We start from the raw sequence: 19,471 nt of genomic DNA, 5'->3' as shown, positions 1-19,471 counted from the left end.
AAAAGTATGTGAACCCTTTGGAATTACCTGGATTTCTGCATAAGTTGGTCATAAAATGGGTTCTGATCTGCACGTTTGAAGATTGCAAAAGAGCACCTGGATGTTCCACAGCACTACTGGCAAAATATTCTGTGGACAGATGAAACCAAAGTTGAGTTTTTTGGAAGGAACACACAACGCTATGTGTGGAGAAAAAAAGGCACAGCACACCAACATCAAAACCTCATCCCAACTTTGAAGTATGGTGGAGGGAGCATCATGGTTTGGGGCTGCTTTGCTGCCTCAGGGCCTGGACAGATTGCCATCATCGACGGAAAAATGAATTCTCAAGTTTATCAAGACATTTTGCTGGAGACCTTAAGGCCATCTGTCTACCAATTGAAGCTCAACAGAAGATGGGTGATGCAACAGGACAACGACCCAAAGCACAGAAGTAAATCAACAACAGAATGGCTTCAACAGAAGAAAATACGCCTTCTGGAGTGGCCCAGTCAGAGTCCTGACCTCAACCCAATTGAGATGCTGTGGCATGACCTCAAGAGAGCGATTCACACCAGACATCCCAAGAATATTGCTGAACTGAAAAGGTTTGGAAAGAGGAATGGTCCAAAATTCCTCCTGACCGTTGTGCAGGTGTGATATGCAACTATAGGAAACGTTTGGTGGAGGTTATTGCTGCCAAAGGAGGGTCAACCAGTTATTAAATCCAAGGGTTCACATACTTTTTCCACCCTGCACTCTGAATATTTACATGGTGTGTTCAATAAAAACATATAATTGTTTGTGTGGTTTTAGTTTAAGCAGACTGTGTTTGTCTATTGTTGTGACTTAGATGAAGATCAGAACACATTGTATTTCCAATTTATGCAGAAATCCAGGTAGTTCCAAAGGGTTCACACTTTTTCTTGCAACTGTATATATGCGGGTTCGGGTCGGGTTGCGGATCCTGTGCCGATGGGTCAGGTCGGGTTGCGGAACTAATTGGCAATATGTGAGGGTAGAGGGGCGGGTTCGGTATTGCACGTCGCGGGTGCGGGGCGGGAGCGGATCTTGAAAATCAGACCCGTGCAGGACTCTGAAACAGGGTAGTCTCCCACCACAGCCAGTTGGCGTACTTTTGGCACAATTTTGTTGTACATACCGACGTTAACAGCAACCCCACCTGTGAACACGGCGACCAACTCTGTCGTCCATTGATCTAAGCCTGCCTACTGTAAAAGCTTCACAAGTCCGTCGGTTATGGCCTGCGCGGCTCGGCCAGCACCCAGTTCAATCAGTCCAAGAAAGTCTGAAGATTTTTTGCAGGGAGCTAAACGCCAAAGTGGCTGTTTAATGTATTTTTGTTTTTTGGACATGTCTAATAGTTTACTCCACTGAGTGTTGACAAGAAACACGTGTAGACGAAATATGTGTTTTGTTTTGATGACCTATCAGGTACGCAAAGGCGCGTAGTGACACAAGTGACGTTTCGCATTTCAGATGTTTGCAGCGCATGCGTACCTGCGTTATGTGCAGTGGGGAGGCTGTGGCACAGTTGACAGGTTCAAACCCCACTGCAGTTAGCATGTCGTTGTGTTCCTGGGCAAGACACTTCACCCCAAATGGCTCCTGTGGGGATTGCCCACAGTATCGAGTAGGGAGGGGTATCGTTGGGATTTTATCGATACCGATACTGCTTATTGATACCGGTATTTTTCTATACTCTTATCGATACTTTTCAATAATTTGGTGCTCAAAATGATAGACATGAATACAAGATGTGAAGTCATTTTATTGTGATTTTCTTGCAGAAATAACTGAATAACTTATACATTAGCTTCTCAGAAGCAGACAAAAATAGATAAAATAACTTAAAGGGCCCTGCCCTATCATGCTTTTTGGGGTTTTCCCTCAGACAGAGGATGAAAAAAGGTGCTGCTGCACAGGCAGTATGAGACAAGCATTTCTTTTTTTGGCCTAAACCATTCAGTGCTTTATAAACCAGCAACAATATTTTTGAAATCTATTCTTTTACACACAGGAAGCCAGTTTAAAGACTTCAGAACAGGAGTGATCTGATCCACTTTCTTAGTGTTAGTGAGGACTCGAGCAGCAGCGTTCTGAATTAGCTGCAGCTTTCTAATAGATTTTTTTGTGAGACCTGTAAAGACACCATTACAGTAGTTGAGTCTACTGAAGATAAAAGCATGGACAAGTTTTTCCAAATCCTGCTGTGACATTAGTCTTTTAATCCTAGATATGTTCTTTACAGTAGGTCAGTGGTTCTCAAATGGGGGTACGCGGACCCCTAGGGATACGTTGGAGTACTGCAGGGATCAATGTGAGATTTATTTTAATGGGGAAAAAAAACATAATTAATGCAATTAAACAAACTACTAATAGTAAATCAACTACTTTATTCAAAGTTTTACAGTACTTCTGGATAATAAAATGGGAAAAATAAACGGTGTGCTCTCTTTTCCTCTCCCTCTCCTGACAGCCCGATAGTCTCGTGCAGCTCGCTGAACCTGTAGTAAGTGACCCGACAGTAAAGAATAAATATATGTATAACTAGTTTAGCTAGTTCCAGAGTAGATAAACTAGCTAAGTGTGTTGGGTCTAACTCTTAGTGTATTTTGCTCCGCTCAACGGTCCATCACAGTGGGGGAGCTTTGATCCGGAAGAGCTGCTTGTTCTCCGTCAGCAGCGGCTGATCTGATCTCTCTCTCGCTTCCGGTTATACTTCACTTGCGTTTATGTCCAAATCTATCAGATCTAGCTAGTTCTAGTTAATTATATGACTGCCTGCTTATCAAATGACCTAAACAATAAGCGTTGCTTGGCAACGGCGTGTGGCCGCAAAGTATAGCTGTTGTTGTTGTATGTTTATATCAGGGGTTAAAATCCCATGCTCATAAAATGCTCATATATTTTTTTCTCTTCATTCCCCATGCCCCAAAATAAATAAATATACAAATTTTAGGAAAATTAACGAAGTTTGAGCAGTGTGCAGTTACACATATTTTCAAAAACGCGAAGTGTAATAACTGCAGTTGCCTTCCTGTCACCAAGAATGACAAGCCCATGTTTCTAACTACATTGTAATTACAACTTATTAAAAAGATCAGTTCAATGCAGCTAATGTCGTCTTTGTGCTATTGCATGATGTTAAAAATGGTTTGCCATGAATTTAGTGATGGATTGTAAACATTTGAAATGTAGCAAGTGTTTCTCAGTTACAATATTGTTGTTTTAAGAAATCAGACACTGATGGTGCAGCGCTGTACTGTACCTCTTTATATAGGCATTTTTTCCCTAACAAATAGTTTTTGCGCTGATCAGGGGGTACTTGGCTAAAAAAAAAAATCAAAGGGGGTACATTATTGAAAAAGGTTTGAGAACCACTGCTTTAGGTGATAGTAGGCTGACTTATTAATTGTTTTAATGTGACTGTTGAAACTCAGGTCAGAGTCCATGACTACACCTAGATTTCTGGCTCTCTGTTGTTTTGAACATTGCAGACTAGTGTTGTCACGATACCAACATTTTGGTGTCGATACCAAGTGAAGAAATGCGATTCCAATTATTTTTCGATATTTTCTTAAAAAAAGGGAAACAGTCTTAAATGTAATTATTGTGCTTTATTTCACACCAGAACCATAACCATAACACAAACTTTTAAACAATGAGAACAATAAATAAAATAAATGACAAAAAATTGTATTAAATACAATTAAGCATCATCTATAAACAACTTTTTTGGTTTTCGCTTCTGGCGTCTTTTTTGTCAACAAGCCGAGGCAGCGCGTGCATGAGAGGGGAGGGACTTAAAGCGTGCTTGAGAGGGGAGGGACTGCAGGCACGGCTGCAGTGCAGGGAGTGGAAGCAGAGCGCTGAACACACACGGCTCTTATTAAAACGGCACTTTCTCACCGGAGTACTTTTCCCCGTCATTCTTAAAGTACCGATACTAATGAAACGGCGGAATCGTAACTTTTTTAACGGTAGGGTATCGCGGTACCTTTCAAGTATCGGTACACCGTGCAACACTATTGCAGACTGAAGCTCAGCGCTAACTTTTATACGTTCTGCCTTGGCTCCAAAAACCATTACCTCGGTTTTGTCTTTGTTTAATTGGAGACATCCAGACATTAATTTGTTCAATGCACTTACTCAGTGTTTGAATTGGAGCATAGTCTCCTGGTGAAATGGTTATGTAAATGTGTGTGTCATCCGCATAACTATGGTAACTTATTTTGTTGTCTTTCATTATCTGAGCCAGCGGTAGCATGTAGACGTTAAAGAGAAGAGGCCCCAAGATGGAGCCTTGAGGTACCCCCCCCCCCTCCACATGTCATATTTGTCAACTCAGATTTGTATTTACCTATAGAAACAAAGTTGTTTCTGTCCTTTAAGTAGGATTCAAACCAATGTATAACTGTTGATGAAAGTCCCACTCGGTTTTCCAGTCGGTCTAGTAATATGTTGTGGTCAACAGTCTCAAACGCAGCACTGAGATCTAATAATATATAATAATCTAATATAATGAAATATAATATTTACCATGTAAATGTAGTCAGGCTTATTGCTTTTGTTAGAACATATAGCATTGGTATTACAGAAGCATGTTTTACTTACATTGTCCTCCTCCTCCTTCTCCTCCTCTTCCTCTTCATCCTCTTCCTGAGCCTCCCCTGGCACTACATCCTTCTCCCCTAACATATGAGAGGGATATCAACATATTAATGTTGCTATGCACATTATTGCAATACAAATAAAAATACACTTTGTAGTAAACATTGCAAACTTTTCTATATGTAATTTTGATATACTTACTTCCCTCAATGCTGCTGCCTTCAGTCGTTCCCAAACTTCATCAGTAGTCAGCTTTCCCTTGAATCTTGGATCCATAAAAGTGGCCTCCTCCAGAAAGGCCATTATGTCATGATCCTGTACACAAGGAAATAAAAACACTTCACACAGTGATTGAGGGTATATATTGTTACTCATTATAAGGGAAAGATATGCAGCTGTACCTGGTAACGTTTGGAGAGGTCACCCCAGACTTTTTCTTTTACCGCGGCCACAAATGTGGAATCCTCCTCTTTAATGGTTAAGTGGGTCTTCAGTTTTTGCAGAATAGGAATGATCTGGCCACATGTAGAAGACTTGTCGCTTGACACACACAGGGTACTTGTATACTAGGGATGCTCCGATCGCCAATTTTGGGGCCGATCGCCGGAATCAGTATCGGCCGATCGCCGATCCGAACGAGTGGGCGGGGCCTATGGGGATCTTCCATTTAAAGTGATGTTTAAAACTCACTTAATGGGGCTCATTCACTATCGCTTCCACAAACAACAACCAACATAATTATTACATTCAAATTAAGTACATTATTCAAGTTTACATTCACTTTGGATAATAACACGGGAGAAATGAGCGGAAGCGCTCTCTTTTCCTCTCTCCCTCTCCTGATCAGCCCACATCGATCGGCGGCCGATCGATCGGAGCATCCCTATTGTATACAGCATGAGCATCAGACTGATAAAGTTCTCAGCCCTCCTGAAGTCTTCATCTGTGATCTGTTGTCTGATATTAAATAACAAAATGATCATGTTTTCTGTATATTGACCATTTAGTTATACAATTATTTGTTTATATCATGACATGGATTTTCTTCATCCTGACAACAATTAACTATTTAAAAGACCTAATAGCATTATTATGTTTGCTTAGACCATTAATTAATTCATACCTGTCTCTCTTCATGAGCTTTTTGACTCCACAAATCTCTCCACCATGAGATAAAGAGAATTCCAGCTGTTTTTTACATTAAGGACCACGGAATGGTCAGGCAAGCCTGAAATATATAAATGATGACCAATTAATATGTATTTATTCCTCCTGTCCTGTCTGAATTACACTGAAACAATGAGGCAAAGTTTCGTACCCAGGAGACACTGCTGTTCTTTGAAAATTGTCTTAATGATTGAGGATCTTTTGATCCAAACAATCACATCTCAGATCATTGCTGACCACTTAAAGATAGTTTGCATTGTACACCTTTTGAGACCCAAGGTTTAGAGTATGCCCAAAGCATCTGAGCTTTATTGTTTGGCGCTGTCGTACAGCCACATCCATATTTGGAGCGTTGTCGACAGTTATGGCGACGACCTTCTGTTTTACCCCAAATTCAGCCAGGACTTCGTCTATTTGTTCAGCAGCAACAGGCCCACTCTGAGACTCGTATACTGCCTGTGTCTTAAGAACTTTCTGCTTCAACTGGCCTTGGTTAATGTAGTTGAGTGTGACCGTTATGTAGTGGTCCTGTGTAAAACTGGTCCACTCATCACTTGTAATAGCAACTTTTGCCTCACTGGCAAGCTCTTCCCTCAGATTCTCTTTTGCAATGTCATACCAAGCAGGTATTAGTGTGTTAGACAGTGTGTCTTTGGAAGGGGGGCGGCAATTAGGGTTAATGGCTGTGGTCATCTCCCTACAGTTGGAAAAATAACAAGCATACATATTTAATTATATACATGTATATTGTAACTTATTACATCACTTAAACTGAATAACTTACTACATTCTCTGTAAATAATATGCTACATCTTTGCCCTTCTGGTTATTTGCTACCTTCCAATACTCTATGTTGTAGCTTTTTCAGAACATCCAATTTAAGAAGAAGTATCATAGAGTGCAAGAATGCTCACAACGTCGTAGTGTGCTTATATTCAAACGTTGGGCAAGTCAAAACTAGGGCTAACTTACCTAACAATTAGATAGTGATTTATGCTAAGCCAGCTACCGGCTACCAAACGTACCTAAACCAACTGGACTCCACTGTACTGAAGGGCTGCATATCCTTCACAATATACTTTGCGACAGCCCTATGACATGTTGCTTTCTGATCCTGTGCCATTATCCCTCGTTTAGCGATAGAGAATGGAGAGGCCATCGCTGTCTGACTTCTCCCAACGTTATCCTGTGTGGATGCTGTCGCTGCGTGTGGGAAAAGAATGTCCAAAAGATTTTTTTTATTTTGAAAAACAAATAAATACATGTTCAAATAACTATAGAAACCAAGTCAAATTTGTCAAATGTATTGAACTGGTGATCACAGTTTGAACAGTTGACAGCTTAGACCTAGAGCTTTCATGCTTAAAACATAACTTGGTTTTCTGATGGATTTGGACATAAACGCGAGTGAAGTATAACCGGACGCGAGAGAGAGAGAGAGATAAGCACCTGCAGCTCTGCCCGCTGTGAGGAACCGGTGAGCGGAGCAAAACACCTTTAGACCTAACACATTTAGCTATGACACTGTCATATACATTGAATTATTCCATTTGATAATATGTAATCAATTTATAGACCCTCCAGAAAAACGCGATTCTGCGATCGCAGAATTTATCGCATAATCAGCAAAATGGCGCAGATTTTTAAAAGGCCGCATATTTATCAAAAGGCCGCATAATCCCCGCATTTTTCCACACAAAGTTGAGAAAACAAAAAGTTGACTCGTCTTGACGTGACGTCATCAGCTCGCGCATCACAGAATGTAAACAACACTGTATAGAGTGAACGTGTGGAGCTCACACGATAGAGAAAACACCAAGATGAAAAAATCTAATGCATCTCATTTACCGACGAAACATTTCTACTAAAAAAGCCCAATTGCTTTTACAATAAATAAACATTGAATGTGTTTAATTGAATAGTAAAGGGTTTTAACGTTAGTGGCAGTTTGTGTGTGAAAGAGGATAAATAAAACAGCCCAATATTTAAAACAATTGTTATTCTTTTTCCCCGCATATTTCGCAACTTTCCGCATATTTCGCAACTTCCCGCAATTTCACCGCATAAAATCACATAAAAACCCTGCATTTTTAATCGCATAATCAAGAATTTTAGCCCGCATAATCAAGGAATTTAGCCCGCATAATAAAGGATTTTTGCCCGCGTTTTTCTGGAGGGTCTAAATTTAGGTACCTCACCCACATTTAAAAAAAAAAAAAACAATACAAATATTCATAACTCATATTCTCATATACGAATACCTGAATAATTTCGAATATTCGATTAATCGTTCCCATCCCTAGTTTATACTAAGGAAGTAGCGTAACACATATACCGATAGCAGCACCGTTTGTCCAGCGGCTTAACTGTATATCGATACTATCCAATCGGGTACCGGTACTGACTTTGTACCGGTTCTCGATACCCATCCCTAGTATTGAGTATGTAAATCGCTTTGGATAAAAGCATCTAACAAGTAACATGTAATGTAATGTGAACGCCTGTCTATCACCCCTTTATTTAGCCTACTACCAGGTTTGGGTTGAGAATACAGAGAATACATGTAACGGCGTTACGTAATCAGAATACAAAATTCAAGTAACTGTATTCAGCTCGCGTTGCATTTAAAAAACGAGTACTCTGATTATACTTACTTTTCGTAAACCTGAAGTGAATACTTATTGGAACTATTGGTGGAAAAGTTTCCTCACAAAATGTGATATTCATTAACGGCAGATCTGTGTAACGTTTATGTAGCATTTCTTTATTGTCGAAATGATGACATTTCATAACGGGATAAAATCAAAGTGAATGGCCTGCTGCTGCTGAATGCATGGGACAAGTGACTGGAAAAAATTAAAAAAGTCTTCCGTTAACACGCATTCGGCTCAATTAACGTGTCCGTTCACACGAGACCGCTGGAAACGCTGTAGTACATGTGCCAGGCCTGTAAGTGGCGCTGCTGCCGCCATAAAATACACCAAAAGCAGCGAAAAAGACCCTGAAGCATGGTTGCCATGGTTGCCCTGAGAGAGCTGTGGTTGATGGGCCATTAGTTGTGTAAATACACAGCTGAGAGCTGCCGTTTCATTCAGACTGTTTAAAAAACTGTAACAACGGACTATTTTTCTGAGCGGATGCATGTCAATTTAAATCAATAAATACAACTATTTTTTAAATCAATAAAAACATTTTCTAAATCCATAAAAGCATTTCAATTAATATTGGGAGTCATGTCGTTACTTTGTTGAGAATGTGGCCGTGTAATAAGCGGGATAATTTGCAGCGACTTGTTCCTTATGGGGAAAATAACACCCGTCATGTGTGTGTAGAGGTGTGTGTGGTTAAAACACTTTCATGAAGTGAAGGAATTTCCTTCTATAAAACAGCTGTGGGCAGCAGTGAGTGTCACGGACATGAATTCATAGATCAAGGCAGACTGGTGCACACACTCTCCTGTCCTGCCAGGCGACACGCCCGTTCTAAGCCGTGTCCCTCACTCCTCACATCCCAAGCATCCCCACAAGTGTATTATGTTGTTACATCGTTTCAGATGTTATGTTTCAGTTGTGCTCTGTCTATGTTCAGCGATGCAAACAAACGTGTCACCTTTCGGCGAAATTCGCCGTTTTGAATCCAAAATAAGTCGTTTGTGTGATTCATGTAGATCTGCAATACAAATATTTTTGGGGTATGGGGGGGGCTGGGACCCGGAGTAATCTGAGGCCGTGAGCTGTTATGTGCCATCATGACACGCATGGTGTTCTTTTTTTATATATTATAATGAAGTACGAGCTGTGTGCTCGAGTCTTCCTGCCTGTCGGCTCTGCTCATGGATGTATAATAAGGCTATGCTGCTCCGACATGATGGTCTAGCTTCAGCAGCTACATTACCTACGGGTTCGTTCGTTAATATTAACTGTGCGTCCGGAGTCACTGTGGCACAGACTGGACCGCTGGTGAACAGCTGTTAGAACGGGCTGTTCAGGTGTTCAGAGCAGAGCTCCCTGTTGGAGCGGCAGAGCGTGATGTGAACTGAAAAGTTTTTCTGTGGCAATATTATTTAAGGAATCGTTGAGCTAGCTAGCTAATATGCATAGTCACTATCTGCTAACGTTAGCTTTAGCCTTCTATTTCTAATAGTTTTTTACATAGGCTATAAACAGAGGTGGTATAAGTATATATATATTGTACTTGAGTAAAAGTAGAAGTACTCAGGTCTTGTACTTGAGTAAAAGTAGAAGTAATCAGATCTTGTACTTGAGTAAAAGTAGAAGCACACAGATCTTGTACTAGAGTAAAAGTAGAAGTAGGCCTACTCAAATCTTGTACTTGAGTAAAAGTAGAAGCACACAGATCTTGTACTAGAGTAAAAGTAGAAGTACTCAAATCTTGTACTTGAGTAAAAGTAGAAGCACTCAGGTCTTGTACTTGAGTAAAAGTAGAAGCACACAGATATTTTACTAGATTAAAAGTAGAAGTACTCAGGTCTTGTACTTGAGTAAAAGTACAATTACTCAGATCTTGTACTTGAGTAAAAGTAATAGTCCAAGAGTGTAGGAATACTCTGTTACAGTAAAAGTCCTGCATTCAAAATGTTCCTCAAGTAAAAGTAGAAAAGTATTATCATCAAAATATAGTGAAAGTAGCGACAGTAAAAGTAGTCATTGTGCAGATTGGTCCATTTCAGAATAATAGATATGATATGTTTTATAATGATTAATCATGAAAGTGTTCTCAAAGCTGGTAAAGGTGCAGCAAGTTTGAATGACTTTGTATACTGCAGGGTAGCTTGTGGATTTACTCCAGGTGGAACTAAAGTCTGATTTAACACTTGATTATATTTCACTTAATTAATCCAGATCTGTGAAGTAACTAAAGGTATTAAATACATGTAGTGGAGTCAAAGTACACCATGTACCTCTGAACTGTAGTAGAGTAGAAGAACAAAGTAGCAAAACATTGAAATACTTAAATAAAGTACAAGTATCTCAAAATTGTGCCCAAGTATAGTACTTGTTGAGTTTATGAACTTAGTTACTTTACACCATGTGGCTATAAAGATAAAAAGACTTAAGCCTTGCACAGAGGCATGAAAATACATTTTGAAAATGCTCAACAGTGCTGCCAAAATTATAAACTGACTGCTCCACAATTTAAAATAAATGCTTTTATATATTTCTATTAGATGTGACTCTTTGGCGTTTCTGTTATTATTAACACTGCTGCTTTAGTTGTTCTGACTGCTAAAATCCTCTGTCATTCCGTGGGGTGGGGGAGCCGGGGGCTCGGATCCTTGTCACCTTTTTCATACCTGATGAGTTTGCATCCCTGTATGTTAAAAAGCCTCAGTCACCTTAATTCATGTAATAAAAACATCTCAGGTCAGTAACACTCAAAGCTAAATGTGCAATACCATGTTCAGCTATGTTACTATTTATAATGTTATTGTTGTTACATCAGAAGATGTACATATTGAAATGATTTCTTAAGTTACAGTAGGCTATTTTTTACAATGTGTGTTGGAAGGATTTATTAAATTACAATGAATATTGTCATTGTTGAAGGCTTTTAGAGAAGGGTGAACTATAAGCCTGAATTACATAACATTTTATACCTAAAAACGCAAAAGCCACAATAAATAAATCACAATTATTCTAGTTATTTTTACCTCCCGTATTGCTTTCAACCCACCAGCTTTTATGGTGTTGTTACGTCACTAACTGTAAGCTTGTCACATAGTTAACCTACTGTTAATTTAGCTGCTGGAGAAGAAAGATCGGGGGGGGGGGGGGGGAGAGCTGTGGTTGATGGGCCATTAGTTGTGTAAATACACAGCTGAGAGCTGCCGTTTCATTCAGACTGTTTAAAAAACGGTAACAACGGACTATTTTTCTTAGCGGATGCATGTCAATTTAAATCAATACATACAACTATTTTTTAAATCAATAAAAACATTTTCTAAATCCATAAAAGCATTTCAATTAATATTGGGAGTCATGTCGTTACTTTGTTGAGAATGTGGCCATGTAATAAGCGGGATAATTTGCAGCGACTTGTTCGTTATGGGGAAAATAACACCCTTAATCCAGATGAGGATCCCTCCGCTACACTTTGGGATCCTGATCGACCGACGAAGCTCCATTAAAATATACATATTTTTGGTGAATTACTGAGTTTAGGCACGTTAATAACGTTTTAATGAAGTTGAATACAGTATATTCATATGTGTCAGTGATTTCATGTCAATTCGGCGAACATAAACATAACTGATCGTGGTGAAGATGATGATTAAATTAGGATTACAAATCGAGAGCCGGGCTGCATTTCCTCCCGTTCGGTTTTTTCGAATAACAAAATTATTTTGTTAAATAACAACATGCTGATGTTTTGTAAATGATTACATGTCTCTTATTTAGCACAGTAGTATGATATCCGTGACATATGGATCTTAACAAAGTTCCGCTGTACATCCAGCATACTGTATCTCACTTTATTTCACATGAGCTCCAGTGTGTAACCCCACTGCACCCCCTGGTGGATCAATGATCCATTGCAGCTGGCTTCATTATAATTACATTTATCTATCACGGGGGCGGTCTCAAGTCAAGCTGGAGGTTTTCCCTTGAGCGAGGGCAGATCACGTACCAATCACGGCCCCCGCGTTTCAAACTGTCTGAAATGAATCGCTACATCTGTAGGTCGCCTTTAAGTTGATAACTTGATACTTTGCAATGCAGGTCCAGCAATAGAGTTTTGTTTGACTTCATAATGTGCTTAAGGCCACCAGCAGTGTGTGTCTTTCTCAGTATCAAGCAAAATAAGAGTTTGATAACCTTTTTTTTTTTTTAAAGTCAAGCAAAGATAATGTTATCACAAAAGTATAAGTATATAATTTGTGTAATCATGTTAAGTATTTTTTCTTTTTTTAACCTCCCTTATTGTTTGCAGTTTCCTTTGCTTTTTTCTCAATGATCAGATGTTTGCTCTCTGTGGGGGCTCTGCGGTTACGCTGCAGCTCTCTCTTTGGGCTCGGTCATGTTTTGTTTGCGATTCTGACACAAACCTCTCAGGTGGATGGGACTTTCAGGGTGTGTCCCCATTGGCTACTCAGTTTTCACAGCCCAGAGATGTTTTGATCATTAAAATAATGGTTACAACTGAAACATGCATGCTGTCACCATGACAGCAGGCAGAGACATCAGAGCCCAGCAGCGTCCACATGCTCAGCAGAACGCTCTTTATGCTCACATTCCTAACCTTTAAACCATGCTTATTTTTCAGCTGTGTTGAGGTGGATGAAGATGACGCTCCAGATATTGACATATATCACTGTCCAAACTGTGAGAAGAACCACGGCAAATCCACCTGTAAGTAGCAAGTAGTGCTAACTAGCTCAGAGTTCCCATCCAAATGAAACTGTTTCTAAGAAAAACATTATTAAATGTCTTAATATGAAATAAAATGATGTGTTCAGGGGCCTCATTTATAAAGCCTTGCGTAGGATTCACGTGGGAAGGTTGCTTACGTAGGACAAAGCAAATAAATACGCACAGACATTTTCCGATGCGTGCGGCACGTCCTACGCCGGTTTCCCTTTATAAATCACAATCAACTTGAAATGCGGCGCAGCTTTTGCGGGCTTCACGTAACGTCCATATTTGCCTATAAATAGTCAAAGAAACGCCCCGTATTAATATTCATTTTGACTGACTGCATGAAGAAGATCGCAGGAAATTACGACAGAACAGCTAAAAAAGACATTTCACACCGTGTCAGATTTTGGTTCTTTTGGGAAGGTGGAGATAAATCACATTGTTTGGTGGATGCAGTTTGAACCAGAGTAGCAGCATGGAGGTCGGATCTTCACCAAAATAAATAAATAAGTGGTCCGAAAAAAGTTAATGACAAAATACACATAACCTTCCTCAGGCAGTGTGTCAGTGTGTTTGTGCCGGGGACAGGAGACCCCCCCCCATGATGAGAAACTGTAAGAAAGGGGGATCCCCACGGAGTGGAGTCAATTAAAGTTTATTTTTTTATTTGGTGGTTTGTGTTCCAGCTGTCGATCAGCTGTGCGCAGCGTCTCCACTGCAGCAACTCTATATCCACCAGTTCAATTAAATAAAACAAATGTGTAATATCAGCTGCCAAATCTACCAAATATATGGTGTTCTTAGTTTCCATACCTCCTGTGTTTTATGAGCGACTTATCAAGTCTTAGCAAATGGCATAAAACATGATTAAACATGATAGTATATAAAACCATTCTCGTATACAACCTATAGAAATACAGAACGGCGTCAGTTTAGAGAATACATGTCATAACATTAAGACAACATATTCGAAGTTGTTTTCAATAACATATCTGTATATATTTATTTCTCCAAGTTACGTTTTTGTATGCACTGAAGAGTCTCAAACAGGCGTTTGTTTAATAATTTTAAGATTGGCTTCAATCAGTTTTTGCGAATTAATTCGTAATATTGATAGCCTACATGAGAGGTAACATTATATTTATGGTATTATTTTCACATATTTATCTCCATTCTTCCTTCTGCCAACGATGTCGCAGTTTCTCGTCTCCCGTTTTTGTGCGTACCGCATACGTATGGGTCAGAGTTTGCGTGGAGGACCGCACATTTTCCCGTCAAGTTTGTTTTTTATAAATCGCAAACATTGCTTAGAAACTGGCGTATGCCATCTTTTGAGCGTACGCACCGTTTATAAATGAGGCCCCAGGTCATGTCTTGCTGTGTTGTTCTGCATTGTTACTGTTCTTGAATGTCATTTGTTTTTCTGCTTTTCAGTGAAAAAGAAAAAGAACTGGAGCAAACATGACACAGGACAAAGCACAGATATCAAAGCTGTTCAGAACGGCAGCCAGGTTTTCATAAAGGAGCTGCGCAGCAGGACCTTTCCAAGGTAAAGACATGACACACTGCTGTCCTCATGTCTCATTACTGAACTACAAACAGAGGAGTCGTTTGAGATGAAGTGGGAAACGTTCTATATAATCAGAATCAGATCCCCCATTTAATACACTCTATTTCACTGTCAATGTTGATTAGGCTTCTTGAAATGTCATGAGTGACTCTAAAGAGTTGTCAATCTCACAATGTATCCCTCACTTAACAATAAGCCCACTAGGGGGCAGTATTAAATTACTTTTCAAATTCTGCTTTAAAATTGTTTTGTGTGTGTGTGTCAGTGCTGATGATGTTGTGGTGAAGCTGAGCGGCGGTCAGCTGACCATGGATTACCTTGAGGACGGGGGCTTCAACGAGCCCCTCCTGGTTCTGAAGAAGGAGGGTCTGGGCTTGAGCGTGCCCCCCCCCACCTTCTACATCAGTGATGTGGAGAACTACGTTGGTAAGAATCTGAGCAGCTACTACAGCACTGCTCTCTGCTAACTTCTGGTAGCTAATGACTTAACTACTGTTACTATAAATACTACTTCACTGCTCTCTGTTAACTTCTGGTAGCTAGTGACTTAACTACTGTTACTATAAATACTGTAGTATTGCAACTACAACATGTGCTATTACTACAAGCATTACTTGTGTACTAGTACTACAACCAGCCTACAACAGTACAACTTCAATGAATTCTATCATCACTACTATTACTGCTGTATATTGAATGCAGTAATAGTAGAGTTTGGGCCCTCCCTGGAGAAATCAGCAGTAAAACTGCCAATGAGTGGGCAATGGATGCATACCAAAAGAACGTGACGTCTGTAACATATTTAGTGAAAATAAACATGTGTGAGTGTGAGATAGTCGTCACCTAACAGCCTGTCAGAATAAACTGAGGTGTGTGTGTGTGTGTGTGTGTGTGTGTGTGTGTGTGTGTGTGTGTGTGTGTGTGTGTGTGTGTGTGTGTGTGTGTGTGTGTGTGTGTGTGTGTGTGTGCGCGTGCGTGTGCGCGTGTGCGTGTGCGCGTGTCAGAAGAGGAGCTATGGCAGAGCATGAACATTCTTACATCAACATTTATATTTAATCTTCAAAATTCGCATGCGTTTGCGGTAATGTTACACATTTACATTTTTCAATGTTTGAGTATGTTCTCTGCATATAAATGAGGCCAGAATGTAAAAAAATAGAGCATGTTTGTCCAAAGAATTCCCGGACCCCCTTACAGAGATATATCGGTGATGCTCCGGGAAATGTCGTTTTCGTTTCTGAGATGCACTTTAACTATGTTGTTTTCAGCTCAGTGACATTCAAGACGCTCATACGATTAGATACAGATATATGCTTGTAATGAATCAGCAAGATTAATTTTTAAGCAATTTTTTTTACCAGGGGCATGCCCTCACATATTAAATGCCCACCCAAGGACTTAGGTCTGCCGCCCAGTCTGTATTCAAAGTGATCCTTTCAAACTGTTTGTGTTTTATTAAGTAAATAAAGATACTGCATCAAATAAACGTTTTACATGGGGGTAGGTACATGTGTCTTCCTTGCCTCTGTGGTCACGTGTAACACATAGACAGAAGAAGATGTTTAGCCAGTAGCGGTTAATTTTTCTTCAGCTTTTATCATGTTTTGTCCCCTTTTTTCTCAGGTCCAGATGTGGGTGTGGACGTGGTTGACGTCACCAAACAGACCGACAGCAAGATGAAGCTCAAAGAGTTTGTAGATTTTTACTACAGCACAAACAGAAAGAAAGTGTTGAATGTCATCAACTTGGAGTTCTCTGACACAAGGTAACATGCTCTTTACCTGACGTGATTTTTTAAATGAAGTGAAAAAGTCCTTGTACTCATCTCGTTTCTTATTTGCTGCGTCAGGATGAATACGATGGTTGAAAGTCCACACATTGTACGTCAGTTGTCCTGGGTAGAAAACTACTGGCCTGATGATGCTCTGCTTGGGAAGCCAAAAGTCACAAAATACTGTCTGATCTGTGTCAAAGACAGCTACACAGACTTCCACATCGAGTGTGGTGGCGCCTCCGTCTGGTACCACGTCCTGAAGGTCTGTCACTCTCAGCGTCACGCCTGTTGTGAAACATCAAACTTTATCTCTCATACGATAGTGATGGTGCTAGAACATGTGATTGTGTTTGCAGGGGGAGAAGATCTTCTTTCTCATCAAGCCCACCTCTGCCAACCTGTCTCTGTACGAGCGCTGGAGGTCGTCGTCCAATCACAGCGAGATGTTCTTTGCCGACCAGGTGGACAAGTGTTACAAATGCACTCTGAAGCAAGGGCAGACGCTTTTCATCCCATCAGGTATTTTTTCAATATAAAAAACCAGGCAGAAAGAGTTCAGATCGGGATTTTTCAACGTTGAGAATTAATTAGTCAATGCAATAAACTGAAACATACTTCCAGCTTCTTGTCACTTTGTTTTGTCTCTGTAAATGGGATGTCTTGTGTTTATGCTTTTTAATTAAAGGTAATATGTAATGTTAATTCATTAAAAAAAAGTGTGTATTTCAAATCTGCTCCATGTTGGAGAAATCAGGGTTAAAGAGTTTAAAATACTTTGACACTCAACAAAAAAGCATATATGGTACGTTGTGATAAAGAAGTAACTTAAGATATTTGTTCATATAAATAAATAATATTCAGTTCAGCTCTGTCTGATTTAGCTGAATCAGGCATAAATAAGTGTGAATGAGCAGCCTGTAACAGAAGATGATTTACAGCCTTGTTTCAAAGCCTTGGTCCCACGTGGGACGGGAAACTCCACAAATCTATTAATCAATAGAACATTAAAATCCTCAAAAGTTTGTAAATGATACTTAATGGTAATAAGAGTTTGTGCAAGTGTACAGGGTTAGATTGATGCTTTGGGTGAGGAAGGGCAGATCGCAACTTAAAGGTCACCTATTATGCAAAATCCACTTTTTCATGTCTCTTCTACATCAACATGTGTCCCCTCTTCTTCATGTCTCTTCTACATCAACATGTGTCCCCTCTTCTTCATGTCTCTTCTACATCAACATGTTTCCCCTCTTCTTCATGTCTCTTCTACATCAACATGTGTCCCCTCTTCTTCATGTCTCTTCTACATCAACATGTGTCCCCCCTTCATGTCTTTTCTACATCAACATGTGTCCCCCCTTCTTAATGTCTCTTCTACATCAACATGTGTCCCCTCTTCTTCCTGTCTCTTCTACATCAACATGTGTCCCCTCTTCTTCATCAATCAATCAATGTTTATTTATATAGCCCAATATCACAAATGTTACATTTGTTTCAGTGGTCTTTACAGTGTGTACAGAATATCAGTATGACAATACGACACCCTCTGTCCTTTGACCCTAACATCGTACAAGGAAAAACTTCCAGAAAAAACCCCACAGTTTAAAGGGGAACATGGGAGAAACCCCAGGGAGAGCAACAGAGGAGGGATCCCTCTGCCAGGACGGACAGACGTGCAATAGATGCCGTGTGTAAATCGAAAAGATAATACATTTACAACATAGGTAGACCAAATGTTTGGAAATGCATGTGTCTATAAGAAGAAGATGAATCCACGAGGATGTCAGCAATCTTGTTGGAGCCATCACGGAAGTAGTATGGTGAGAGTCTGGCAGGACCGCAGAGACAGGTTCAGCCACGACTCGAAGTCCAGGACTCAGATCCAGTGCTCAGGATAGAGGATCCAGGACACACGACCACAGCAACAGGATTAGCCTCCACTCAGGATCCCGGCGTATATATGGACACAAAAAAGAGATTTGGGGGAAACTGGGTTAATCGGAACATGAGAGTACACAGGTACAAACAGCCAGAAAGACGGAGTAAGGTGCCCCCCCCAACAGTCCAAGCCTATAGCAGCTAAACTAACGTGTCAACATACATGCACTCCCTTAGGATAGGTTGAGGGAAAAGGATAGCAAGTAACAAGTAGGAAACAGAGGTGGAGAGGCACACACAGGGAAAAAGGTCCCCATTTGAACCTGAATTTGTCAGAGGTAGGAGTGGGTGAGTGACTACGTGCCACACTCCCCGGCCGGGCTAGGCGTTCTCTGCAACCTGTTACCCTCTAATAAACCTTGAGAGGTCATAGAGGGCAAAGGTTTGGATAAAGTTTTAAATATAAGATCTAAGTTTTTAGGATTTAAGTAAAAGAGTAAGAACTAAAATGTATAGGTAAAGAGGCACAACGTATCTACGTCAATGCACTATTATTAAATTATTTTATTTTATCACTATAAGCTTTATCAAAAAGGAAGGTCTTAAGCGTACTTTTAAAAACAGATAGGCTGTCTGCCGCCCGAACACAAACTGGAAGCTGATTCCACAAATGTGGAGCTTGATAAGAAAAGGCTCTGGCTCCCATTGTACTTTTAGAGACTCTAGGAACAACCAACAACCCTGCATTCTTGGAACGCAATGCCCTAATGCTACGTTCACACCGGACGCGGTGCGAATATTCGCATCACTCTAATCGCTCCTATCGCATCGCTCTAAACGCTCGAGTTTCACCGCGGCTGCCAGTTGTGTTTACTCGTATCATTCAAACAAGACGCGCTGGCTCGGGAGCTACAACTACAACAAAATGAACATATATTTTAACATGATTAAATTCTAATACACGTTTCTAAATGATGCCGACGTAACAACATACTGATACCGGTTAGTAAAAACCATGAATTAATACTTGGCAAGTCTGCAGACAGACGGCAGGAGAAAAACATTTTAAAATGCTTGTTTTCTGAATGGAGATTG

General features: G+C 40.2%; 1 protein-coding gene across 2 annotated transcripts in view; it reads left to right on the top strand.

Annotated features, from left to right (window-relative positions):
* The window catches only part of phf2 (PHD finger protein 2), a 105,005-nt gene that overhangs the window by 44,804 nt on the left and 40,730 nt on the right, over positions 1 to 19,471 (top strand). For both annotated transcript variants that reach the window (XM_079683305.1, XM_079683304.1), the window contains exons 2-7: positions 13,066 to 13,151; positions 14,592 to 14,706; positions 14,993 to 15,153; positions 16,351 to 16,492; positions 16,577 to 16,763; positions 16,858 to 17,020. In XM_079683305.1, coding sequence (XP_079539431.1) covers positions 13,066 to 13,151; positions 14,592 to 14,706; positions 14,993 to 15,153; positions 16,351 to 16,492; positions 16,577 to 16,763; positions 16,858 to 17,020 — 854 coding nt within the window. The remainder of the gene's footprint in view (positions 1 to 13,065; positions 13,152 to 14,591; positions 14,707 to 14,992; positions 15,154 to 16,350; positions 16,493 to 16,576; positions 16,764 to 16,857; positions 17,021 to 19,471) is intronic.

The sequence above is a fragment of the Notothenia rossii genome (assembly GCF_949606895.1).
Source record: "Notothenia rossii genome assembly, chromosome: 5".
NCBI classification, from domain to species: domain Eukaryota; kingdom Metazoa; phylum Chordata; class Actinopteri; order Perciformes; family Nototheniidae; genus Notothenia; species Notothenia rossii.
The sequence above is the reverse complement of the archived record's forward strand: the minus strand, read 5'-3'. Positions and strand labels throughout refer to the sequence as shown.